Source organism: Danio rerio, chromosome 21 (genome assembly GCF_049306965.1).
Source record: "Danio rerio strain Tuebingen ecotype United States chromosome 21, GRCz12tu, whole genome shotgun sequence".
Classification (NCBI taxonomy): domain Eukaryota; kingdom Metazoa; phylum Chordata; class Actinopteri; order Cypriniformes; family Danionidae; genus Danio; species Danio rerio.
The window spans coordinates 1,327,842-1,351,337 of record NC_133196.1 but is presented as its reverse complement, the minus strand read 5'-3'; the positions used below and the strand labels follow the sequence as shown (position 1 = coordinate 1,351,337).

The 23,496-nt window shown below is 40.0% G+C and overlaps 1 protein-coding gene across 3 annotated transcripts; it reads left to right on the top strand.

The window, feature by feature from the left end:
- Positions 1 to 223: 223 nt before the first annotated feature.
- Positions 224 to 21,164, top strand: nars1 (asparaginyl-tRNA synthetase 1). 3 transcript variants are annotated; one of them, XR_012397036.1, is made up of 16 exons: positions 224 to 434; positions 3,061 to 3,143; positions 3,349 to 3,414; positions 4,301 to 4,393; positions 6,041 to 6,130; positions 8,648 to 8,726; positions 10,611 to 10,681; positions 12,294 to 12,380; positions 14,077 to 14,298; positions 15,228 to 15,427; positions 15,816 to 15,951; positions 17,713 to 17,826; positions 17,998 to 18,129; positions 19,807 to 19,938; positions 20,381 to 20,667; positions 20,718 to 21,164. XR_012397036.1 is itself a non-coding variant. In XM_691656.10 (15 exons), the coding sequence occupies exons 1-15, from the start codon at positions 260 to 262 to the stop codon at positions 20,510 to 20,512; spliced, it is 1,812 nt and encodes a 603-aa protein (XP_696748.6). In that variant the 5' UTR covers positions 224 to 259; the 3' UTR covers positions 20,513 to 21,164. The 3 variants fall into 3 exon arrangements, 2 of the variants coding, with proteins under 2 accessions (XP_696748.6, XP_073791749.1); XM_691656.10 differs by having other exon boundaries at positions 20,381 to 21,164; XM_073935648.1 differs by lacking the exon at positions 224 to 434 and adding an exon at positions 2,109 to 2,168 and having other exon boundaries at positions 2,712 to 3,143; positions 20,381 to 21,164.
- Positions 21,165 to 23,496: the final 2,332 nt, after the last annotated feature.

The window sequence follows — 23,496 nt, the reverse complement described above, 5'->3', positions numbered from 1 at the left end:
ATTTTTTATTATTGACTTCAATAACAAACATACAAAATCCAATTTTACACAAAAAACACAATGACAGTTTTTTTTTTTTACTTTCATTTGTGCAGAAGACGACTGACGTCAGAAAACAACCAACTCTGAACGCTTTTATTTAAGCACCCGCCTCTCGACTTCACACTAACCAATCCGCGTTCCCCAAAAAAACGTCTCCTCGGGAGCTGACCAATCAGGAGTTGAAGCGACAGCGCTGAACGTGTGCTCGTGGGTGCGCATGCGTCCCCATCAGCTCGTGTGCGTCTGTGTAGAGTGTCAGGAAGCGAGACGGACGAACCGATTTAACGGAGCATTTACCGTTATTAACAGCCGCCGAACAGAACCGGACTCCACTCCTCTGCGGTCTACAGAGTGCAATATGGCGGACGAGGGCGTCGGAAAGATGTCTATCAGTGAGTTTGATGAGGAGGAACATGATGATGAAGGCGATGCTGCATGTTGTCTGCAGTGTTGCGTCAGATTGTTCCTGCTCTGTTCATTCACTATATTACACTTATACTGGATTAATATACACCGCAGTACACGATCAATACTTCTATATAGTATCTATACTATAATCTGTAATCTATAATCTGTGTATAGTCTACAATATACTAACAATACTGCATCTGTATAGAGTACTTTACTACAAAAATAACTTCATTTACGAATGCTTTATTCATTTATATCTATGTTTATATATATATGTATATATATGCCTATTTATATTTCTTTCTATTTATCTTTCTATCCGTCTGTCTGTCTGTCTATATTTTCTATCTATTTATATTTCTGTCTGTCTGTCTGTCTATCTGTATGTCTTTATATATATATATATATATATATATATATATATATATATATATATATATATATATATATATATATATATATATATATATATTGTTGTACTTGTATACAAATTACACCCCCAAGTTATAACATTTAATTATTATACTATTAATTATTATTACATTTAATTATGGATGATTATGCCAATAAAATATTAATTTCATGAAGACAGTATCTAATTTAGGTGTTTATTACAAAGTAGATATTTTGTTGGATGATGTTTTGCTGGATACAAAATGTTGGATTAGACTAAAGGGAAAGATTAGTCTGAAAGGTGGAACAGTGATGAATGAATTCTTTCTTACTTTGAGATGTTTGTTTACAAAAGTACTCAATTTTGTACTTCACATCAACAAAAACAGATAATAAACGGATAAATCCTCAGAAGCTAAATATATTAATATATAAATATATTATTTTCTAAATAAAAAATGCAGACATTCCCGAATTTCAAGTTTAGTCTGTGTAGTTAATGATAAATCAGAGTCTGGACTCTTTGCTCAATAATCTGACAATAAATGCGGCACACCGGTTTCTGATTCACATCCGGAGTTTTTTGTGGCTACTTTAATTAAATGGTTATTTCTGGACAATGATTAATCACATTCAAAATAAAGGTGTATATATACATAGTGTATACAGATGAAATTATATACACTCCTGTAAAATTATTCATTTATTTTTAATGTTTCCCATGTGCTGTTTAATGGAGTGAATGCATTTCTAAACGTAATAGTTTTAATAATCATTTCTAGGTCACACAGAAATTAGCTGATTTTTACCCCATCATTGAATCCACTTATTAACTTGTGTACATTTATATTTATTCAGTTTATTTAATTAATTTCAGTAACATTATTGACTAATATGAAAATGTTCATTTGTTTTGTTTACAATACAGTTCGTAAAGTAATATTTTCTGTCTTTTAGTAGATTAATTATATGCAAGACTTGCTTTGTTTACCAAATTAGTAAATCCAATTGGATTTGCTTTGTCCAAAATTCTCCACAGAAATAGTGAAAAATGTCTGCAGATTTTGTCTGGCCCTACTAATTTTTAATAATAGCACACACATTGCTATTCTTAAGTTAAATAATTTTTCATTTATTCATTTTTTTTTCGGCTTAGTCCCTTTATTAATCAGGGGTCGCCACAGCGGAATGAACCACCAACTTATCCAGCATATGTTTTACGCAGCGGATGCCCTTCCAGCCGCAACCCATCACTGGGAAACATCCATACACTCTCATTCACACACACACACACACACACACTCATACACTGGTCAATTTAGGCTTACCCAATTCATCCGTGGGGAAACCGGAGCATCCGGAGGAAACCCACGCCAACACGGGGAGAACATGCAAACTCCACACAGAAATGCCAACTGACCCAGCCGAGGCTCAAACCAGCGATCTTCTTGTTGTGAGGCGAACGTGCTACCCACTGCGCCACCGTGTCTCCTAGTTGAATAATTAATCCATGCAAATTAATTCGCTGTTAATGTTTAATCAAGTTGTGACATCAACCCAAGCATTTCTAAGGCAACTGTATATTAATATCCTTAGCCACGCCCCTTTTTAGTTTGCTATGAAGGAGTAATGCACAAAATAACCCCGCCCACTACTCAATATTCAGTTTCAGTTGGAAGTACATCAACATTCATTCATTTATTTTCTTGTTGGCTTAGTACCTTTATTAATTCGGGGTCGTCACAGCGGAATGAACCGCCAACTTATCCAGCACGTTTTTACGCAGCGGATGCCCTTCCAACTGCAACCCATCTCTGGGAAACACACTCATTCATCCACACTCTCATACAATACGGACAATTTAGCCTACCCAATTCCCCTATAGCGCATGTGTTTGGACTGTGGGGGAAACCGGAGCACCCTGAGGAAACCCACACGAACGCAGGGAGAACATGCAAACTCCACACAGAAACGCCAACTGAGCCGAGCCGAGGTTCGAACCAGCGACCTTCTTGCTGTGAGGTGACAGCACTACCTACTGCGCCACTGCGTCGCCCACATCAACATACCAAAATAAAAGGCTTTGCAACTGCAAGTTCCCGCAGACTTTAAAGAATATTTTTAATAGCAGCTGCCTAATTCTTTTCCAGAAGATGTCTGATTAAAGTGTTGAGAAGTGAATTCTGATGTTATTTTTTTATTATTGTCGTGCAGAAGAGCTGTACGTGTCTGATAAACAGGGCAGTGATGCGGATGGAGATGGATCTGAGCAGAAGCCCTTTAAAACTCCTCTCAAGGTACCTGAGTTATTCAACAGATTATATATATATATAATATATAAACTAAACATACTATCTAAATATATATATATATATATATATATATATATATATATATATATATATATATATATATATATATATATATATATATATATATATATCCTACAAATGATGATCATTTTTGTGTTTCATTCTCATATGTTGTCTGTTGTGTTTTCAGGCGCTGTTGTTTGCTGGGAAAGAGCCGTTTCCGGTCATCTATGTGGACTCGCAGAAGGAAGGAGAGGTGTGTGAATATAATACAGCGCTCATACAGTTTTACAGGACTGTTTCTTTATGAAGAAAAAACCTTTTTATTTATATTTATATTTTTAGTTATCTTAAATTTATCTTGCATTTATTTGTTTGTGGATTTTATTCTATTTATTCTTGTTGTTTTAAAAAATAGCCTTTGTTGCTGACCACACATTAAATAAGAAATGTATATGATTATTGACATGATGCATGTAAAACGAGGGCAGTTCATTCATTCATTCATTCATTCGTTTTCCTTCAGTTCCTTATTTGTCAGGGGTCGCCACAGCGAAATGAACCGCCAACTATTCCAGTATGTGTATTACGCACGGAAGCCCTTTTAGCCACAACCCAGCACTGGGAAACACCCATACACACAAACTCATACACTACGGCCAATTTAGTTGATCAGTTCCCCTATAGCGCATGTGTTTGGACTGTGGGTTAAACCGGAGCACCTGGAGGAAACCCACACCAACACGGGGAGAACATGCAAACTCCACACAGAAACGCCAACTGACCCAGCCAAGACTCGAACTAGCAACCTTCCTGCTGTGAGGCCACAGTGCTAACTATTGAGCCTCTGTGCTGCCCTGTAGTTTCTGTTCATTCATGCATTAGTGAATATGTATATTGTGCGTGAGGAGATGCTTTAGGAACATTTAACCTAACTGAAGTAAAAGTCCTCTGACTGTAAACCGTGTTATTGGGCTGTCCTGCTTTTAATGAGTGCAGAAGGGTTTTTATATGAAGCAAACTCACTTAAAGAGATTAAATGAGTGCAGTTTCAGTTCATTCATGCATTAATAAGAATGTATGTATGTATATAAATATGTTGTTAACCAAAGTCTTATGATCACAAAAATGTGTATTTTTAGCGCTGGACCGTCATCTCCAAGACCCAAATGAAGAACACAAAGAAGGCTTTTCATCGAGAGCAAATGAAGAACGAGAGCAAAGACAAGAAGGAGGTATCATTCGCCTGTACACCCATAATGCTCTTCTGTTCACCTGTACACCCATAATGCTCTTCTGTAGACCCATAATACTCTTCTGTTCACCTGTAGACCCATAATGCTCTTCTGTTCACCTGTAGACCCATAATGCTCTTCTGTTCACCTGTAGACCCATAATGCTCTTCTGTTCACCTGTAGACCCATAATGCTCTTCTGTTCACCTGTAGACCCATAATGCAGTTCTGTTTACCTGTAGACCCAAAATGCTTGTCAGTGTACCCATAATGCTCTTCTGTTCACCTGTAGACCCATAATGCTCCTATATAGACCCATAATGCTCCTATATAGACCCATAATGCTCCTATATAGACCCATAATGCTCCTTTATAGACCCATAATGCTCTTCTGTTTACCTGTAGACCCATAATGCTCTTCTGTTTACCTGTAGACCCATAATGCTCTTCTGTTTACCTGTAGACCCATAATGCAGTTCTGTTCACCTGTAGACCCATAATGCAGTTCTGTTTACCTGTAGACCCATAATGCTCGACAGTGTACCCATAATGCTCTTCTGTTCACCTGTAGACCCATAATGCTCCTATATAGACCCATAATGCTCCTATATAGATCCATAATGCTCCTATATAGACCCATAATGCTCTTCTGTTCACCTGTAGACCCATAATGCTCCTATATAGACCCATAATGCTCCTATATAGATCCATAATGCTCCTATATAGACCCATAATGCTCTTCTGTTCACCTGTAGACCCATAATGCTCCTATATAGACCCATAATGCTCTTCTGTTCACCTGTAGACCCATAATGCTCCTATATAGACCCATAATGCTCTTCTGTTCACCTGTAGACCCATAATGCTCCTATATAGACCCATAATGCTCCTATATAGATCCATAATGCTCCTATATAGACCCATAATGCTCTTCTGTTCACCTGTAGACCCATAATGCTCCTATATAGACCCATAATGCTCCTTTATAGACCCATAATGCTCTTCTGTTTACCTGTAGACCCATAATGCTCGTCAGTGTACCCATAATGCTCTTCTGTTTACCTGTAGACCCATAATGCTCTTCTGTTTACCTGTAGACCCATAATGCTCTTCTGTTTACCTGTAGACCCATAATGCAGTTCTGTTTACCTGTAGACCCATAATGCTCTTCTGTTCACCTGTAGAACCATAATGCTCCTATATAGACCCATAATGCTCCTATATAGACCCATAATGCTCTTCTGTTCACCTGTAGACCCATAATGCTCTTCTGTTCACCTGTAGAACCATAATGCTCCTATATAGACCCATAATGCTCTTCTGTTTACCTGTAGACCCATAATGCTCGTCAGTGTACCCATAATGCTCTTCTGTTTACCTGTAGACCCATAATGCTCTTCTGTTTACCTGTAGACCCATAATGCTCTTCTGTTTACCTGTAGACCCATAATGCTCGTCAGTGTACCCATAATGCTCTTCTGTTTACCTGTAGACCCATAATGCTCTTCTGTTTACCTGTAGACCCATAATGCAGTTCTGTTCACCGGTAGACCCATAATGCAGTTCTGTTTACCTGTAGACCCATAATGCTCGTCAGTGTACCCATAATGCTCTTCTGTTCACTTGTAAACTGGGTCTGTTTTGGCAGGCTGAAGATGCCGAACGCAGAGAGAAGAATCTGGAAGAAGCAAAAAAGATCACGATTGAGAACGACTCCAGCCTTCCCGAACCCAAAACTGTGAGCATTTACTGAATTGCACGCAGTATATTGAGTATACAGTAGGGCTGCATCATACTGGGAGAATATGCGATATGCAGTGTTGTTGTTGAGTGTTGCCTTAACAATATCTTTATATACAAGTAACTTGCAAAACGCTATCAGCTATTTTATTTATATTTAGTTTATGATCATACTAAAATAAACCGAATATAGATATATTGCTGAGCCAATTAAGTAAAAATACATTTCAAGGTGCAAACTCATAGGGCTTTATTTTAACGATCTAGGTGCAAAGTCTAAAGCACATGGCGCAAAAGTATTATCCACTTGAATCCACTTTTGCTATTTTAAGAATGGATAAATCCGCCCGGCACATGGTCTAACAGAGCTGTGTTAAATCTCTTAATGAGTTCTGGGTGTGTTTTGAGCATAAAATGCATTCAACCAATCAGAGTCTAGTCTCTCATTCCCTTTAAGAGTCAGTTGCGTCGCTCCATGGTGCATTTGAATATGCATAATATTTAAATGACGACTTTGTAAGTGTAAAAACTGAACTCATCGGTAGCGAGAAAACAGTTAAACAGAGCATCTGCAGCGCGAGGATAAAGAACGAGCCTCCTCCATTCAGCCTCTTTACTTTACTTTTTCTCTTTACTCCTTTACTTTGCTGGAGTGAGGAAACGGTGGAAACTCACTCCACTGAACACATCCATCAGCCCACATATTTCATTTCCTTTGTTAAGCGCAAAGATTTGTGTCAAAACTGTTTCTAAATTCAGCTCTAATCTCCAGTAAAGGAATAAATGAACAATAATAAAAAAATACTGAGTTACATCCGAACACATGTCCTGTTCTTATGCCCCATATGCTGATGCAGAAGTCTCCAAAACCCCACAGCTGGACACATCTACACTTGTGTTTATTATAAATCTCCATATAATCAATAATTCTGCTAATAATAATCACATTATACAGATGCAGATCGTCATGAATAAACTGGTAAAGCCCCCCGAGGTGAAGAAGGCATGGAGGCAGTGCTGTTTATATTGATGGAGGAAATCATCATTTCTGGATCATTGTAATTGTTTTCATCTGTAAAGATATTTGTGTGTTGCTGATCATCCTGTGTGTATCAGCAGTGTGAAAGTGTTTGCACCTGCATAGGCACATAACTAACACTCTGCTGGGCTTTAGAGCAGCTTTACCCTTGTGTGGTGGTTTGTAGATTGCTAGGCGACCATCAACCATTTCTCAGAGGATGACAAGCTGACAAAACATTGCTGTCACTCTGACACTAGTTTTAGTTATGGAGAAAATGACAAAGCACTGCAGTGTTTGTGTGTTCTGTGTTTGTCTGAGATGAATAGTCTACCCGAATATGTATATTCCATACAAGCTGAAGCTGATTAATCGGTCAGTTCTTGTCACGTCTCTCGCGGTGCGCTTGCGGGGTTCATTCAATTGGGTGCATCTGGAAGGCACAAGCCACACACCACCACTGAAAACTTCAGAAAAAATGCAATATGCGAACGGCCCCTAAAAGGCCGCCGTCATTTGCGATGTCCAGCAGTTGATCTTCTTGCACAGACATGCTGGATTCACCTGATTTGTTGGCATTTGGGTTGCGGATCCATTCCTTGGCAGTTTGTGGGTCGTTTTCCCCTTAGCAAAGAAACTGTTCAAAGACGTCTGTCTCTTCATTTTGCTGCTTGTGGGTTAAATTTAGGCACTCAACTGAACGAGATATAAGCGAGAGAATACGCACATTTTTTCAAAATAAAAGATCATTCAGACTTGGATAATAAATTATAAATAATTAATGATTTCTTGTGCGGCTCGGTGGTTGAGGACCACCGATCTAGGCTAAGCTAAAAGTCCTATTTCCTAAACCATGTAGTGTTCCTTTAAAGAGAACTTATTAAGTCACGTTTTACAAGCTGTAAAGTGCATCTCTGATTTCTCTAGAGTGTTTGTGTGACGTTTGAGCTGAAAATAGCACACAGATAATGTTTTCTAGCTCTCTGAAACTGACCCTTTTAGGCTTTGATCCTAATTGTGGCGTTTTCGTGACTGTTGTTTTAAATTCAAATGAGATTGGGCTCTTTTTCAGAGGAGGGTGGAGCTACAAATGCCAGCACTCATGGCAGGCTAGGGCTGCTTCTCACTCAGGGTTGTTTATGCTAATGAGGGAGAGATGGGCACTAGTGGGTGGAGCTTTCTTCCTCTGATGACACGTACAAAGGGAGAACGTCAATCAAAGTGTTCCTGCAGACTGTCTTCATCCAGTCTGATTAGAACAACTACAATTAACACATTTTTACTATTGGAAGCGGGTTATATTCACAGAGTATTTCTACACAACTGTGTTTAAACGGTTATTTGCATAATAGCTCTTCTTTAAATGACTGTATTGAGCCCTTTTTCAACATGTTTTTTTTAATAATGGCATTTTAATGTGAGAAGCCTATTCAGAAGTGAAAGCGCTCCTGTTATATGCAGCGTGTGTTTAATCGCAGTGTTTTCTGTCATGTTCAGGTGAAGATTGATAAACTGGAGGCTCTCAGGGAGCAGAGGGTGAAGGTGTTCGGATGGGTTCATCGGTTACGAAGACAAGGTGAGCAGATTTGACTTTCAAATGAACACCAAATGAGCAGAATTGCTCTGTGCTCTTAAAGGTGCTCTAATAAATATATGAGTAACACTTTACATTAAAGTGCCATGAAACCGCCTCGTTTCAGCAGTGTGTTTTCACACCTCTACTTTAGAAAAAGTCAGAAAAGTGGGCGTGTCCAGCTCTGTTTAGAGGGGAGTGTCGGAGGAAGAAAAGTGGGATGGTGTGGGAGTGTCTATTTGGGCACGCGGGACTTTCAGAGTCAAAATACACACACACACACACACACACACACACACACACATGAGAAAGTGATGCTGTTTAACCTACATGGACATCTGTAGTCAAATTATTTGCCAAATGATTAAATGGTGGACTTTAACTGCAGTTTGGCTCTTTCATTCAGGGAATTCAGTCATGCCCCTCGCGACAAACGAGATATTTGATTCGAGGATCTGCTGTAAGCGTGTATTTTTCATGCAATGTTTGATACCGCACGGCGAATGAGAGAAAAAAACCTCAGCATTTCCCAGAAACTTACATGCACACGGCAGGTAGTGTCAGAAAGCCGCGTGTGTTATTCCGGTCACTAAATGCGGTGAAAATCCTACACGAGGTTAAAGTTTGGTTGTGGTGCTAACATGTTTACACTCGGTGCAATAGTTTGTTAGATACGAACAAATTGAATAAACAAAGAGCACTGGACGCTCACTTACCAAATCTGTAGAGACAGGACAATCACCAGCAACTAGAGCCGCGTCTTTATTAAGAGGAGACTACAAGCGAATCCGGATCTCAGCGTTTGCAGATGAGAACAGCTCTCAGGTAAACAATAATCCTCCTTAGACACGTAAGTTATTGTTGTGGAGCGTCGCGTACACTGTTAATCCACACGTGACTCCAGCTGAGCTCTCACAGAGAGAAAATGAAAACAAAACTTCACTGCAGCAAACTATAAAAGCAACACTTCACGCTTGTTTTGCCAACACAACGTGGCGTCTCTGCCGTCTAAACACTGTGACAGTAATGAATATTAATGAAGTTGCACAATAAAGCGCGCTGATTGGTTTGAACCAAGCTTTACTCATGCATTAATGCATCACACTGTAAGACGTAATAAGACTCACTCTGGCACAGGCGTCCAGTCTGCACGCTGGAATACACGCTATTATCTCATGACCGTGACGCAGCTTCAACAATTCGTTTCAAACAGGAAGTACGAATTTGCTTGAAATAACGCAAAAACAACCAATTTACACTTTTTAGTGAAATATAGGCGTCCTAATAGTGTTTTTAGCAGTGTGGGACACATATACCACTGACAACAGCTCAACACATGTGTTCTGGTGTTTCGTGACCCTTTAAGGTTTTATAAGTTAATGCATTTACAAATATGAACAAACAATAACAATGCATCTATTACAGTATTTGTTCATGTTAGTTAACGTTAGTTCATGGTAATTAAGTCATTTTTTGTTAGTTCATGTTAGCTCATGGTGCATTAGTTAATGTAGTAAGCATGAATTAATGCATTAGTGAATGTTGAACTGTGATTAATTAATGCTGTACGGGAATTGTTTATAGATGTTAGTAAATACATGAACTAATGAAACCTTATTGTAAAGTGTGAGCAATATTTAAATAACACTTTTGACTTTATTAACCAGTGTCAGACCAATCAGCAGTAAGGGGCGTGTCTGGTAATGATAGTGAAATATCAGAAATGGGCGTGTCCTGTTGCAGAGTGGGCGTGTTTGTTTTAGTGCTTTTAAAAGTTAACATCATTTTAATAAATCTGCTTAATGCACATTTAAGAGCATGCATCTGAGAAGCTCAGCTTCAGTGAATGTTTTAATATGTGTTGTTATGTTTGCTTGTGTTTATCAGGAAAGAACCTGTTGTTTATTGTGCTCCGGGACGGAACTGGTTTCCTGCAGTGTGTTCTCACTGACAAACTGGTACTGTGTGTGTGTTTGTTGACATTTTACACTGTTATAAATGGATAGATTTGTCTAGTCTGATATTTAATCATGGCTATTGGGATTAATGCTGGATTACTGTATATTTGACTACAAAAAGATTTGGTTATTTCAAACAGAATCTGTCCTGCTTTTTTGTTAAATTAACTCTCTTAAGGACATTTTTAGCAAAGTGACATCAGGAAAAAAATCTGAATTTTTAACATGTTTTATTGCTTAAAAAATTATTGAATTTTTGTGTTCATTTATTTGTTGTTTTTAATTGTTTATTTATTTTTGAAATGTTCATACCATGAAAATAGCCTATATAAATAGCCTTGATTACTGACATGGCATTAAATAAAAATACATTACATTACAGACAGTATCAAATTTAGACATAACCATCAGAATAAACATGTTGTTTAATTTTCACACAAATGAAATGTGCTTAGAATGGCATCGCACACGATTTCAGCCATATTCTGGCTTTTTGTTTTCAAGTTATTTGACACTTTATAGTGCACTATTAGATATTTATTGTGCTTTTTGTGTGTGTATATACTGTAGAATAAATAATAGAAATTTAGTTTGGTTTAGATACCATTGTTATTAGACATAATTATGTAATATTCTCATTCTTTTTAAATAGCTACATTTTTAATAACTTTTTTTTTGTCTTTGTCATGATGGCAGTACATAATATTTAACTAGTTATTTTGTACTACTAGTATTATTAGAATTATTCTAGTATTACTACTAGTTCTAGTAATAGTTTAGTAATATAAATATATCAGCACAGCCATATCACCCTGCAGCCCAAGACCGCTTACTCACTGAAGCTAAGCAGGGCTGAGCCTGGTTAGTACCAGGATGGGAGAGACCACATGGGAACACTAGGGTTGTTGTCGGAAGTGGTGTTAGGTGTTGAGGCCAGCAGGGGGTGCTCACCTGCGGTCTGACTGAGTCTTAATGCCCCAGTATAGTGAAGGGGACTCTATACTGTCAGTGAGCGCCGTCTTTCAGATGAGATGTTGAACTGAGGTCCTGACCCTCGGTGCTGATTAATAATCTCATGGCACTACTGGTGAAAAGTAGAGGTGTATTCCCAGTGTCCTGGCCAAATTCCCTCCATCAGCTCTTACCCATCATGGCCTCCCAATCATCCCCATTCACTGAATTGCCTCTATCACTGTCTCTCCACTCCACCTATAGCTGGTGTGTTATAGCCACGTTGTCCTTTGGCTGCCGTCGCATCATCCAAGTGGAGCTGCACACTGGTGGTGGTGTGGAGAGACCCCCTCATAATTGTAAAGTGCTTTGGGTGCATGGCCATACACAATAAATGCACTATTTAAATACACATAAAAATAACGATAGAGTAATATATTAATATAGTATAGTGCAGTAATAGTACTGTTAGTACTGCTATTAATGCTAGTATAATTACCAGTATTCAGCGTAGTTTGTTCTGCATTTAATTCATCTGCTCTGAAGTGTGTCTTTTTTATTATTTGTCCCAAAGAGCAGCCGTGTTTTGTTATATAAACTGAATGTACTGTATGAAGTCCAGTTCACACTGATAGTGAATGTGTGTGTGTGTGTTGTGCAGTGTCAGTGTTATAATGGACTGGTGTTGTCGACGGAGAGCAGCGTGGCTCTGTACGGAACCGTGAAACCAGTTCCTGAGGGAAAACAGGTGAGAAATGACCCTGATTAATATTAATATGATTTTAATATGGTAATGTATTTAATATTGATGATGTGTAATTAAAGAGACAGTACATCCATAAATGACAGCGCTCACCCTCCAGTCTTTCTGCTCCTGAATAGCGGAGTTCCCATTTAAAGAAGCGCATTAGACTTGTGCACCAAACTGAAACATTAAATAAAAGATTTGAAGCAGCGTTTCCATCCAATGAGAAACTAAAGAAATTAAAATCACTTCTTCATGTACTTGCTCAGATCTGAGACGTGCAGTTTGATGCATTGATGTGTCTTTTTTCTTCTCTAATAAATGAGTTGCGCCTTGAATATGAAACGTGGTTTAGAGCCGTGTGACGCTCTTTGGGAAGACAGACAGATGCTCAGAACAGTTCTGGAGGGAATAATAATACTGAAGCACTGTGATGACGGACTGACAGCTGAGGCTTTTCACAATCAGCAGAACAACATTTCACATCTCTTATAATGTAAAGCTGGACACATGGAAAGCTGCAAACCAACATTAAGACAAAGTCCCTGAAACACTCATTAATATCTGATCATCACCTGAGAAAAACTCAATCACGCAGACATAATTATTTACATCAGTTCTTAGCTTATTATTGTAATGTAGTTTAGTTTTTTTGTTGCTTGAGCACATTTTGTGGCCCATCTCTAAACTAATGTTTAGATGATTATTGCATTAATATTATTGCGATTATATAATTAAGTGGAAAAATAAAAACGTGTGCACTGGAATCAATCAGCAATGGACATTTTTAATTTTCAAACATGTATCCTATTCTTAAAGGTGCAGTAGGTGATCTGCCAAAATGCTAACCGCTTGGCATATTATGTTTGGACGGCGGGGAGGGACTGCGAATCAAAGCCACACCCCCTGAAATCGCGAGCGCGCGCACCGCATCACAAGAGCAGACCGACAACCCACTAGTTCATGTCATTCACCAGTTAGTGCCAGCGGCGTGCAGGAATTTATTATTACTGAGCCACACTTGCATGCTATTTCAGAGCGAATAATCAGAGTAGCGGTGAACCGTTTAGGAAGGCTGTCATTGTTTTAAAATGACCCAATGTAAATATAAAAGCAACTTCAGCTCAATAAAGCAGGTTAGGCGCTATTTACTGATGTTTTGTTGTTGAACTAAATATAAATCTACATTATCGATGCTTTAAAAGGACCTTAGAAACTGAAAATAATCACATCAATCTTTCACCGGGAAATTTCAGTGGCTGAACAACACGTCTGTGCATAAGTCATTCGTAACAGAGCACAATCTAACATAAGCTTAGCCTGACTAATAGTTTTAAAGCAGAACATGACCTGTCCAACAGTAATACTTCAGCCGTGGCTAAACTGGCATTGGACAGGTTAAATGACCAAAACAAAGACAACCGTTCTAGCACGTAACGCACATTGTCAAAGCAGAATATCTGACTTCAGCATTGAGTTTCAGATAAACAAGAATGTTCCCTGAGCATGTTTCCTACATGTTATGTTTTTATGTGTCAAAAACTACATACAGCACCTTTAATCTGGGCTCAAAATGCAGAATCTGAATCAATTTTTAATTCCCAACCCTAATAAAACACTTTGGAGCAAAAATAATAATAACAATAGGTGCATGGAGCGCAGTGTGTGTGTTAAACTGTGTGTTTTTGTGTTTCTGCAGGCTCCGGGTGGTCATGAGCTGCACTGTGATTTCTGGGAGCTGGTGGGTCTGGCTCCGGCCGGCGGCGCTGATAACCTGCTGAACGAGGAGTCGGATGTGGACGTGCAGCTCAACAACAGACACATGATGATCCGCGGGGAAAACGTCTCCAAGATCCTGAAAGTCCGGTCGGCTGTCACGCAGTGTTTCAGGGATCATTTCTTCAGCCGAGGATACTGCGAGGTACAACTGAACAATATACACTGTTTGACTTGTCGTTGATCCCAGTTGTAAGAGCAACCAATAATAACTCGACTTCTAGTTGATCGTTTAAAGTGTCAGAAGGTGGATTTCTCTGCTGGATCATCTGTTTATCTGCATCCCAATCATCACCAATACTGCAGAAGACCTACTGGAACCAGCATGGACACAAGATTCACACAGAAATCAGTCAAGTTTGGTGAAGGAGAAATCATGGTTTGGGGTTCATTCAGTATGGGGGCGTGCGAGAGATCTGCAACATCAACAGCCTGAGGTGTCAAGACATCTGTGCTGCCCATTACATTACAAACCACAGGAGAGGGACAATTCTCCAGCAGGATAGCGCTCCTTCTCATACTTCAGCCTCCACATCAAAGCTCCTGAAAGCAGAGGAGGTCAAGCTGCTCCAGGATTGGCCAGCCCAGTCACCAGACATGAACATTATTGAGCTGATGATGGAGGAGGCATTAAAGATGAACACGAAGACTCTTGATGAGCTCTGGGATCCTGCTGAAGGCTTTCTTCTTCATTCCAGATGACTTTATTAATCAGTGATTTGAGTCATGTCAGAGATGTATGGATGCAGTCCTCCAAGCTCATGATGGAGTCAGACACAATATTCATTCTGTCTCCACTGCAGCAGGACTTTATATTCTATACTGGACATTATTTCTGTTCAGTGATGACACTTTAGTGTGAGCAGAGTCAGAGCGCACTGTCCTCATCAAATCAGTCAACATCAAGACATGATCAGATTTTATTGAGCTCAAATAAGCAAAATCTAGAGGCCTTCACCTTCCATATAAGACTCTTCTGACACTAAATGATCAACACATTTTACAATAGCTATAAGTAACGGGATGTTTTTTGTCATGTTAGTACAGCTGTTGTTTTGTTTGTGTGCTCCTCAGATAACTCCGCCCACTCTGGTGCAGACGCAGGTGGAGGGCGGATCCACGCTCTTCGGTCTCAACTATTTCGGTGAGAATGCGTACCTGACGCAGTCATCTCAGCTCTACCTGGAGACCTGCATCCCTGCACTGGGAGATACGTTCTGCATCGCCCAGTCATACCGCGCAGAGCAGTCGCGCACACGCAGACACCTGTCCGAGTGAGTCCTGATCTTACAACAATACATAACCTGTGTGTACTGTTCAAATTGACTCCCCTTTGGTTATGTTGGTGTCTGTTTTTGCTCCATTGACTTTCATAATAATCACTTTTTTATTGCAAATGCAAAGCAGATGATCATGCATTCTTCATTGTTGATGGTTTTCCCTGTTGGGAAGAGGAACAGTTAGTCATTTTTACTGTCGATCATCGGTTATCAGCATTAACCCTTTACATCGGCCGGTGATGAAGAGTTTCTGGCTTTTATATGGAGTTCGGTGGAGTCAAACAGCAGATTATAGTGTGTGTGCAGAAATACACTCGCTGTGTTTACTGTGTTCTGAGAGCATGGCGGTGCATGGTTAATGTGTGTGTGTGCCTTTTGTCAGATACACACACATCGAGGCGGAGTGTCCATTCATGAGTTATGAGGATCTTCTGAACCGCTTGGAGGATCTGGTGTGTGATGTTGTGGATCGAGTCCTGAAGTCTCCGGCAGCGCCACTTCTCTACGATATTAACCCTGTACGAACTTTCAACACACACACACCACATTATTAGCACGTTTATCAGAAACAGCACACTCTTATCTGTTCTTTATTAAGCTGAAAGCCAAACATAGACAATGAAAATGTGACAACATTGATTGCTGTATCATAGGCTGTGGTAAATTAATTGACAATTAAATTAGATGCAAACACTGCAGATGTTGATGCACACAGTGGCCATTAGCTAGCTTGAGCAACTGTTTATTTAATTAGATTTATTATTTAAAAATACAAAATATAAAACATTTCTTGACATGAATAACCCCTGCAGAAATCACTTTGCAGAGTAATAAATGCTAAATCATTTTCTGCCAGTAGGTGGCACATATAGATCAGTATTGATGACCAGTATTGATGAATATTAACCCTGAACACACTCATACACACACATTACCAGCATATGCTTATTAGAGCTGCATGATTCTGGCTAAAATTAGAATCGCAATTTTTTTATTATTTTTTTTGCATAAAATCACGATCAGGATTTTCTCACGATTCTGTAGATGTAAAATAAAGGTATGGTAAAAACAAACACAAGGCACAACCTTAATAATAATATTATGTTTTGGTTTCCTGGTTTCTATAAATAGTTCTATTCTACTTATAATAATTCTGATGTTGAATTATTATGTTTGAGATATATGCTTGCAATCTGTCATATTAGACATATTTATTCACTGGTAATTTGCCATTATCAGATTATATTCAACATTATTTAGGCTAGAGTAGTTATACTGACATTGTAAACATTTATTTTCATGCACAACTGTGTGTTCGCTATGAAAGAAAAAAACATATCAATTGCTTGCCGTAATCATAACTCTATAATGCGATATGATCATTTAAATGAAGTGCACACTTTCGGTTTCATTTTGACTGCTAAGTGCTTGTTCATACTTTGCACGCGGCTCCCAAACGATCACTCTGTGCCACAAACTGAATATTATTTACAACTGTATTACCTGTTACTCGCAACATATGCAGGTTCTGTTCACTAAAGTACACGCGCGCGAATCTATCATTAAGTAGAGCGCGCTCCCTCTCTGTGATAACAGCTCACGGTCAGCAGCTCACGTCACGTGTGATTTCCCGGCCGCGAAAACATCATTATATTAAGACAAAAATTAAATTTTTAGGTGAATTATCGCTTATAAATACAGTATGTGACTCTTTCAACATCATTTGGAGGTGTCAGTGTCACTGAGCAACGTGTGTGAAGCAATGAAAAGACTCGTGCAGCCGCCTTTTCTTCTCTCCTGAACTTGAAAATATGATTGGCAGAATCGTAGAAATGCTGGATTAAGATCGTCTAGGGCACAGGTGTCAAACTCAGTTCCTGGAGGGCCGCAGCTCTGCACAGTTTAGTTCCAACCCTAATTGAACACACCTGATCAAACTAATTGAGTCCTTCAGGCTTGTTTGAAACCTACAGGTAAGTGTGTTGGAGCAGGGTTGGATCTAAACTGTGCAGGGCTTCGGCCCTCCAGGAATTGAGCTTGACACCCCTGGTCTAGGGGGTCGAATTGAGATTGCGTTTTTTTTTTTACGATTAATTGTGCAGCTCTAATGCTTATCAGATACAACACTTCAGAAAACATAGGTGTGTATAGTTTTAGATCGCATTTACATTACTGTCAAAAACCACTGTAAAGATCATAGGAATATATCTGATCATAAGTAGAGCGACTCTGGATTAATCTGTTGGATAACTTCATATTTTTGCATTTTCCTCTTTCAGGATTTTAAGCCTCCCAAGCGTCCGTTCAAGAGGATGAACTACACGGAGGCCATCGACTGGCTGAAAGAGCACAACATCAAGAAAGACGACGGCACCTTTTATGAGTTTGGAGAGGTTTGTTCATGTCTCATATATTACAACCTTGAGTGCTCAATAGTATATATACACTAGTATTCAGCTTAAAGTGACATTTAAAGGCTTAACTAGGTACAATTTTAAAGTTGATGTACTTTCTGGGGTAACACTATATATATATATCTGACAACTGGTGTGTTGTTTCTGCAGGATATCCCAGAAGCCCCGGAGCGTCTGATGACCGACTCCATCAATGAGACGATATTATTGTGTCGCTTCCCAGCAGAGATCAAATCCTTCTACATGCAGCGCTGCCCTGAGGACCGCCGCCTCACCGAATCGGTGAACACCACACTCACTTTAACATGATTTAGAGATTTATACTGAAGGGTAAACAACAAAATCATAAGTTCAAGGCACTCGGAAAATAATTGAAAAAAGAAGCCTTTATTACCATGGCTGTACTTTAAAACAGCACCTATGTGTTTCAGCAACACTTTCCTTCAGCAGTGCAACAATGTTCAGGTGCGTCTGGAGTTCATTTGAACACTAGGGTCACATGACTGCACTGAACACAATATAGAAAATTATATATCAAACACACGAGTCAATTCAGCAGACCATATTAATTCAGTAAAGAAAGAGAGAGAGAAACAATAGTCATGATGACTATTATATAAAATATTATACAAACACCTCACAAACGGTAATTCATTTCTTGTAATTTGACGCAGTGATGATTTGATACATATGTAAATGCCTATACACTCTCTGGCCACTTTATTAGGCACACCTTAATAGTACCGGGTTGGACCCTTTTTGCTGTCAGAACTGCTTTAATTCTTTGTGGCAGAGATTCAACAAGATACTGGAAATATTCCTCAGAGATTTTGCTCCATATTGTCATGATAGCATCACACAGTTGCTGCAGATTTGTCGGCTGCACATCCATGATGCCAATCTCCCGTTCCACCACATCCTAAAGCTGCTCTATTGGATTGAGCTCTGGTGACTGTGGAGGCCATTTGAGTACAGTGAACTCATCGTCATGTTCAAGAAACCAGTCTGAGATGATTGAGCTTTATGACATGCTGCGTTATCCTGCTGGAAGTAGCCATCAGAAGATGGAGACACTGTGCTCATAAAGGGATGGACATGGTCAGCAGCAATACTCAGGTAGGCTGTGGCGTTGATGCTCAATTGGTACTAATGGACCCAAAGAAAATCTCCCCCACACCATTACACCACCACCACCAGCCTGAACCGCTGATACAAGGCAGGGTGGATCCATGCATCCTTACCCGAGCATCTGAATGTGTCAGCAGAAATGGAGACTCATCAGAGCAGCAACGTTTCTCCAATCTTCTATTGTCCAGTTTTGGTGAGTCTGTGTGAATTGTAGCCTCAGTTTCCTGTTCTTAGCTGACAGGAGCGGCACCCGGTGTGCTCTTCTGCTGCTGTAGCCCATCCGCCTCAAGGTTGGCCGTGTTGTGTGTTCAGAGATGCTCTTCTGCAGAGCTCGGTTGTAACGAGTGCTTATTTGAGTTACTGTTGCCTTTCTATCAGCTGGAACCAGTCTGGCCATTCTCCTCTGACCTCATCAACAAGGCATTTGCGCCCACAGAACTGCCGCTCACTGGATATTTCCTCTTTGTCGGAGCATTCTCTGTAAACCCTAGAGATGGTTGTGCGTGAAAATCCCAGTAGATCAGCAGTTTCTGAAATACTCAGAGCAGCCCGTCTGGCAGCAACAACCATGCCACGTTCAAAATCACTTAAATCCCCTTTCTTCCCCATTCTGATGCTCACTTTGAACTGCAGCAGATCATCTTGACCATGTCTACTTGCCTAAATGCATTGAGCTGCTGCCATGTGATTGGCTGATTAGAAATTTGCATTAACGAGCAGTTAGACAGGTGTACCTAATAAAGTGGCCGGTGAGTGTAAATGTATAAAAAAAATTTAAAAATTAGATGCTTACAAAGTTTGTGTGTGTGTGTGTGTGTGTGTTTGTTTCAGGTGGATGTACTGATGCCCAATGTGGGTGAGATTGTGGGAGGCTCCATGCGTATCTGGGACTCAGATGAGCTCCTGGAGGGCTATAAGAGAGAAGGCATCGACCCCACACCGTACTACTGGTACACAGACCAGGTATCATTCATTCATTTTCTTTTCAGCTTACTCCCTTTATTAATCTGGGGTCGCCACAGCGGAATGAACCGCCAACTCATCCAGCACGTTTTACACAGCAGATGCCCTTCCAGCTGCAACCCATCACTGGGAAACACTCATTCACACACTCATACACTACGGTCAGTGTAGTTGATCAGTTCCCCTATAGCGCATGTGTTTGGACCCGGAGAAATCTAAAACACAGTGAGAGTGCAGGCCGAGAGGGTGCGGGAAGGGGGACAAGCACACCTGGGCACGGTTTAAGACAACCCTGCCTAGTGTGAGTACACCCTCACACACACATACACACACACACACACACAGACAGACAGACAGACAGACGCGCACACGCGCTCTCACATACACACTCTGACTCTCTCATTTTTCCCCGTGTGTGTGTGTGTGTGTGTGTGTTTTTCAGAGGAAGTTCGGCACGTGTCCTCATGGTGGTTACGGTCTGGGACTGGAGCGATTCCTCACCTGGCTGCTGAACCGTCATCACATCAGAGACGTCTGTCTGTATCCACGCTTCATCCAGCGCTGCAGGCCTTAAACACACACACACACACACACAGTCAAGGCATACACACAGACTCAAACACACAGTCGCACTCTTTCACACACAGACAAACCCAAACTTTCACACACACACACACACACACACACAGAGGCGCACGCAAACACACTTTCTTTTTCTCTCACACACTCATACATACACACACGGACACATACTTTCTCTCTCACACACACACACACACACACACACACACATACAATCTCTCATGCACACAATCACGTAGACCCAAAACAACACAAACACACACACACACACACACAGAGCAAACAGGTCAATGCATATACACGCATGCATGCAGACACTAACACACCCTCTGTCCCACACACGCACTCACAAACATACCTCACTCCCAGTCACACACACATATACACCCTTTCCTTTGTCCCACACACACATACTCAAACATACAACACACATCCTTTGCCACACACTGTCCAACACACACACACTTCACTGCAGGAGACCAACTAGGAAGTGAATCTCTGTCTCTGATTGGCTGAGGTGATGTTTATAAGCATGAGATGTGTAATCTCTGACTGTAGATGTTCTGATGCCGCTGCTCTGTTACTGCACTGCAGCGCTCACCTGTGACTAAATGAATCAATAAATCAGTCAATCAATCAATCAATCAGATGCAGCTGTGTTTGATTCCAGCAGAGAGAAGAGCTGCGATTAAAGGCAAGGAGAGTTCATTTCTGTAGCACACTTCGTACACGATGATAACTCCAAGTGCTTTACATAAACAGGAATAAATTAAATAAAAACAACAGAGAATAAAGATGATTAGAATATGTGTTAAACAGGTTTTAAAGGAATGAAAAGAAAGACAGAATAGTGTGATCTGTGGGCCGCAGCACACTGCTCATTCAGTAAAGGCTCAGCTAAACAGATGTGTGTTCAGTCTTGATGTGAATGTGCCTAATGTTGGAGCACATCTGATCATTTCTGGAAGCTGATGTTAGTAGCTGAAGGCTGATTCACCCTGCTCTGACTGAACTCTTGGAGCTCTATTTTAACGATCTAGGTGTAAAATCCAATGCTCATGGTGCAAAAGCATTAAGGGCGTGTCTGAATCCTAGGGGTGTGAACCTACCCAGTGTCATGCCCCATATGGTCTAAAACCTGACAGGTGGACAAATCTCAGCTTGTTTTTAATAAAACAAATATAAATATGGATATAATAAATAATACTGCTAATAATAATAACATTATACAAAAGCAAATTAAATGAACTTAAAAAGCCTCCTGAGATGAAGAAAGTATGAAGGCTGTGGTTTTTATATTCATGTAGGCTAGAAAACAATATGTTTTGTAATATTTTAATCCTTTATATTTATATCCTATATATATCCTTAATATATTATATCTTTTTCATATGTAAAGATATTTGCGTATTGCTCTACATCTTGTGTGTAGTGTGTAAGCCAGGTGCAGTTTGCACCAGACAATAGACAGACTTTGATCTGGTCTAAAGATCAGACTATTTACAGTTTCTCAAAATAGATACGCGCCAAAACATGCCTGCTTTTTTTGAGCTGAACCTCTATGGGCGCACATTTGAGCCCTAATGCATTTGCTATTTAAACAGCGTAGCACAACGCCTCAAAATGACCCTTGCGCCAAGCTGAAAGTAGCAAAAGACTATTGGGCCGCGCCCTGCGCCACATTGCGCCGGGTGTATGAAAGGGCCCTATATGTGTATAATACGCGGTTATCACAGGTAATCCGTAATAGACACAGTGGAGAAAACTCGCACCTCAGGCCCGCTCGTGTCAGGATCCACAAGTGTCTCTTTAACAGCTGAGAGGAGAGGAAAAGTTACCTCACAAACAGGCCAGCGCAGCGGGTCAAATGTCTAAAGAGAGAGAGAGAGAGAGGCAGGCAGAGATGGAGTTTTACAGCATTTTTCCCAAGTTGTGAAATAGCGGCTCGTGTGCTGTGCCTTCTTCAGTGTCGATGAAAGACTTTCCAGCAAACTCACAAGCAGTTGAACTGTGCATTAGTATCTACCTTTTAAGTAGTAGGAGCGTTTTATTTACTCGCCTTCGCCTCCTTCACCATAGTATTCCACTGCGACATCGCGCATACGAGATAAATGAGGTCAGTACGTAATAACTGGTTATAATCTATTACTGAACCAATATCGAATTGTTCCCATCTGCATCGCGGTGCACCGAAGAAACAATTCATTTTGACTCCCCTACTACATCCACTTTTGCTATTTTAAGGACGTATAAATCTGCTCTGCGCCCTGGTGCATGGTCTATCAGGGTTGTGCTGATTCTCTTAATGAGTTCTGGGTGTGTTTTGAGCATAACCTGCATTAAACCAATCAGAGTCTCGTCTCTCATTCCCTTTAAGAGTCAGTTGCATCGCTCCATGGTGCATTTACATGACGGACTTTGTGAGTGTACAAACTGAATGCTTCGCTAGCGAGAACACAGTTAAACAGAGCATCTGCAGCGCGAGGATAAAGAACGAGCCTCCTCCATTCAGCCTCTTTACTTTACTTTTTCTCTTTACTCCTTTACTTTGGTGAGGAAACGGCGGAACTCACTCCACTGAACACATCCATCAGCCCACATATTTCATTTCTAGGGGTGTAACGATACACTCAGCTCACGATACGATGTGTATCACGATATAATGTTCACGATTCGATATGTATCACGATATTTTGAATAAAAATTGAAAACTAAACTGAAATGCATATTTTACCAAGTAAACTATTTTTTATGTATTTCTTTGTTTCTTTGTTAAACTGAACCTTCTTTAAGAAAATAAATTAAACAGGCCTGTCTCTGGAAAATAAAACAATTTAAAAACTTCTTAAAAATATTATTGAAATGACAGAGACAAAATTAAGGAACAATTTAAGTAAAAGTGCAAAAAAAATAAGCTTTCTATTGAATTGAATTTAACAGTAAGAGCTTAAGGCTTTGCTTGGTCACTTGCGTTTT